General features: G+C 34.6%; 1 protein-coding gene across 2 annotated transcripts; it reads left to right on the forward strand.

Annotated features, from left to right (window-relative positions):
• The first annotated feature begins 393 nt into the window (after positions 1-393).
• On the forward strand, positions 394-4161 carry LOC111983268 (LEAF RUST 10 DISEASE-RESISTANCE LOCUS RECEPTOR-LIKE PROTEIN KINASE-like 2.2). Of its 2 annotated transcripts, none has more exons than XM_065780573.1 (4): positions 394-1344; positions 1514-1573; positions 2058-2102; positions 2840-4161. In XM_065780573.1, the coding sequence occupies exons 1-4, from the start codon at positions 528-530 to the stop codon at positions 3946-3948; spliced, it is 2031 nt and encodes a 676-aa protein (XP_065636645.1). In that variant the 5' UTR covers positions 394-527; the 3' UTR covers positions 3949-4161. The 2 variants fall into 2 exon arrangements, with proteins under 2 accessions (XP_065636645.1, XP_065636646.1); XM_065780574.1 differs by having other exon boundaries at positions 395-1344; positions 1517-1573.
• Positions 4162-4444: the final 283 nt, after the last annotated feature.

Genomic DNA, 4444 nt, shown 5'->3' on the forward strand with positions numbered 1-4444 from the left:
CTATCTTATACGCAATCGAGAAATCAATGATTACGGAAAGTCGTATAAGACTGAAAAATCAACGCAATCAAGAAATCAATAATTACAGAGAGTCGTATTAGACTGCAAAATCAGCACCACCCTGCAGCTGCATAGCAAGTCAGTCCTCTATCAGTCTTCTCTGCATATAGCCAAACTGTCTCGTGGCTCAAGGATATATACAATGCATACTGACAATAAGCATGCTGTTACGTCTTCAAATCTAAGTTCATGACGGAGACCAAATTTGCCTTAATCACTGTCAAATAATTTATCAAGATGACGCATGTGCTAACGCCAATAAATTTTTGTTGTTATCTTGATGTTGATATTGTCCCACTGCCACGAACTTTCATTCATCTATTTTATTGGAAACTACTTGTTACTTTCTTGTAGAAGATAATACTTTTCATCAAGACCACAAAAACAAGTTCATTTTATCTTCATCCACAGCCAGCTGAGGAAGTTTTCTATTATGTACTAGTGCAAAAAATTCCTCTCTACCTCCAATGGCAATAGGATTGACATTCAGTGCAGGACTCACAGCCCTTATTGCTCTTGCACTAGTCCATGAAACACTCAGTGCTAATGATCATTACTGCCTCCCTTCTTCCTGTGGCAATATCCCCAACATAAGCTTTCCCTTTCGATTGAAGAGCGATCCAGAAAGCTGCGGGGACTCAAGGTATGAACTGTCATGTGATGAGAACAATCGAACGGTGCTACACTTATTTGCTGGAAAATACTACGTACAAAAAATCAATTACAATAACTACACAATCAGGGTTGCAGACTCTGGTATACACAATGACAGTTACTTCTCCTCCCCGACTTATTCCATATATAGCTATAATTTCAGTAATCGATATGACAGAGCATATTACGGATTCACAGAACTGCTGCCGAAGTTAACAAAGTTGGAGCCTTATGATCAGTTTCAGCCGTCTGAGAATCCTGAACTATCAAGGATTGTGGTTTTCATGAGCTGTGAAGAACCAGTGAATTCTCCGTACTGTTTGGACACTTCTACTTGCATTCACAACTCTTCTAATTATATATCTCATTCCAAGAGGTATAGCTATGTTAAAGTTGGAAAAACGAATGCAGCCGAAGTGGCAGACTTGTGTCGAGTAGAGAAGATTACTCAGACATCGTGGCCAAGAAATGATGACCCAAATTTATCCTGTAAAGATGTCCACAATGAATTGGTATATGGTTTTGAGATTTCATGGCTCCGAGGTAATTGTCAAAGTTTTTGTGGAAGAAAGTTCACCGAATGCTACCTCAATGACACGAACCATGTTCAATGCTCCGGCAAGCTCAATGGTGGGTAAATAATGCGATAAAGGCCATAGTACTTTCCTTTTTCTAATTTAAATATGCATGTTCCGCCATTATTTTCCTTTTGCACATCTCTCACACTCTCACTAATCGTTGTATTTTCCCTTTTTTTTTCTTCCCCAAAAGCTGATGATATTCTTTTTCTTTGTCAAAGCAGCATTCCAGGTCATACTGATCAGCTTTTGCTCGAAACATGGAACTTTTTTATGCGATGGTAAGGTATCGGCACAAGTTGTTTTTATTTTTCCTTTTTTTATTATTTTTTTTCCACAACGCAATTGCACGAGTTGTGTGTGCTTGATCTCCAACTTTTACCCCTTCACTTAGATCATAGAAACTATGAAAAAAAAAAAACGATTACTATTGAAACTCTTGTTTGTTGATATGGCTTTAATCAAAAGCTCAAGCCAAGTTGAAGCAAAAATTACTAGCAAAAGTTATCAGAATTATTGAATATATGTATAAATAGTCCTTGCCATATATATAGTATGTGAACCACAGAGTCGTTGAACTTATTACTATGAGAGGAGGATGCTGATGCATGAGATTATTTCTCATCTACCATGCATAGAGGTGTAGAAAAAAAATTTAAGCATGGCACAATGGATAATGTTAAGAGTTTAGTTGTTTATGTACAGTTTCTAATCTAGCCTTTAACTTCTTTTGATTTTAATGGATTTTCTTTTTTTCCTTTTCAGCTGTGGATTACAGTATTATTAGTGTTTATTCGATCTACCTCATCAGTAAGAACTTCTTACCTTCCTTTTTCTTTTTGCAAGATCATTTCTTTTAAAAAGAAGGATGAAGAATAATTGGCCAACCTTTACATAATTCTCATTATAGTTCAAATCAGTGTGAATTTAGATTTAATCCTATTGTTTGAAAAGTTTCAATTAAAGTCCTACATTTTTTTAATTGTTTCAATTTGTCCCTCAAAAAGATCATTGTCAACTAAATGTTCTAAAGAATCAAATAAATTGCGCATAAAGGCCCGTCACACATCAACACAAAGTGATATTTTATTACCAGGAAAAAAAAAACCCTCACAAAATGATCAGATTGTCATTAGATTGTATTTATTTGCTAGGATTATTTAAAATAATATTGAAAGATCTTTTGTGCTAAATGTTTTATATGATTGACATGGAAGCATTTGTGAGATAGATATATATATATATATATATATGTTTTAAATATAACTTAGATGAATTTCCATTAGTTTTTGTTAATAATAATTCAATGAGGGGGCTGAGTGAATTGATTTAAAGAGTTTTTATTGTTTCAATTTCAATTTTAAATTTTGTATATTTAATTTGAAACCAACCCCAAAAATAGGAGAAATTATGTAAGTTATCATAAATAATTTAGTAGTGGAGACAAGATAAAGATGCTACACTTGAAACAAAGCCTATTCAACTAGTTGGTAACGGTGTAGCAACATCACTCGTTTCTAATGGGTTTTTCGATGATGATCCTGCAGTGATTCACCTTGCAGTCAAATTTTTATTTGGGACTCCATTTGTGGTTGCATTTTTAATTTATAAATGGCGTAGGAGGAATTTGTCAATGTATGACGCAATCGAAGATTTTTTGCAAAGCCACAATAACCTCATGCCCATAAGGTACTCCTACCCAGAAATTAGGAAGATGACCGACGGTTTCACGGAGAAATTGGGAGAAGGAGGCTTTGCCACTGTATTTAAAGGAAAGCTTCGAAGTGGTCATCTTGTGGCTATAAAGATGTTGGATACGTCCAAAGCCAACGGCCAAGACTTTATTAGTGAAGTTGCAACAATTGGAAGGATTCACCACACAAATGTTGTGCAACTCATTGGCTTTTGTGTTGAGGGACCAAAGCGTGCACTTATATATGAATTCATGCCTAATGGTTCTCTCGACAAATACATTTTTTCTCAAGAAGGAAGTATCCCCTTAAGTATTGAGAAAATATATGAGATTTCTCTTGGAGTAGGCCGTGGAATTGAATATCTACATCAAGGATGTGACATGCAAATTCTTCATTTTGATATCAAGCCTCATAACATTCTTCTTGATGAGAACTTCATCCCAAAAGTTTCTGATTTTGGGCTTGCCAAACTTTATCCTCCAGATGATAGCATAGTTTTTTTGACTGCTGCAAGAGGAACACTAGGATATATGGCTCCAGAGTTGTTCTACAAGAACATTGGAGGCATCTCTTATAAAGCTGATGTTTATAGTTTTGGCATGTTATTGTTGGAAATGGCAAGCAAAAGAAAGAACTTCAATGCATTTGCAGATCACTCAAGCCAAATTTACTTTCCAACTTGGGTCTATGACCAAGTTTATGAAGAAAATGACATAGTAATGGAAGATGCCACAAAGGGGGAGAAGGAAAAAATTAAGAAGATGATCAAAGTTGCATTATGGTGCATACAAATGAAGCCTAGTGATCGACCTTCAATGAATAAAGTTGTAGAAATGCTTGAAGGAGAAGTTGAATGCTCACAAATGCCTTCCAAGCCTTTCCTATCATCTGTAGGGGATGTAAGAGACAACTTATATCCAACTTGCTCATCAATTCTATCTAGTGAATCATCTCAATTTTAAATGCAAAGAATTTGATATGTCAGTAGGCTAATTTACATGTGAAAGTTTTAGGAATTTTAGGTGTTGGCTAATTCCTCAACAAGTTTGCTTGTAATCTCTACAAAAGTTTACTTGTAATGACAAAGTTTTAATGTTATTGATTTCAATGTCATTTGTAATCATGTGGTGTAATCAAAGACAAAGTCTAATAAATGCTATCACTGTGCAAGTCTAGAGATTTTTGGTAAAGAGAAATCAAGATCGATCAATTGAAATCAAGTAGTTCAAAAATATGTAAAACAAAAAGTTAGCCTAATGTTCTTATGATACTTCCTTTCACCCTTAAATAGCTTTCTAAATAGTTATTAAATTCATTAAAAACTTTGTTACTTAATTGATTTTTTTGTGTATTACCAATGAAAATATGTAGAGTTTTAAATCCCTTCCCATAACCTTTATCAAATTTTGAAAAAAAAAAAAAAAAAGTCTCAATTTATTGCCACAGGAAGAAGGGGAC

Source organism: Quercus suber, unplaced genomic scaffold (genome assembly GCF_002906115.3).
Source record: "Quercus suber isolate HL8 unplaced genomic scaffold, Cork oak 2.0 scaffold_14, whole genome shotgun sequence".
NCBI lineage: Eukaryota > Viridiplantae > Streptophyta > Magnoliopsida > Fagales > Fagaceae > Quercus > Quercus suber.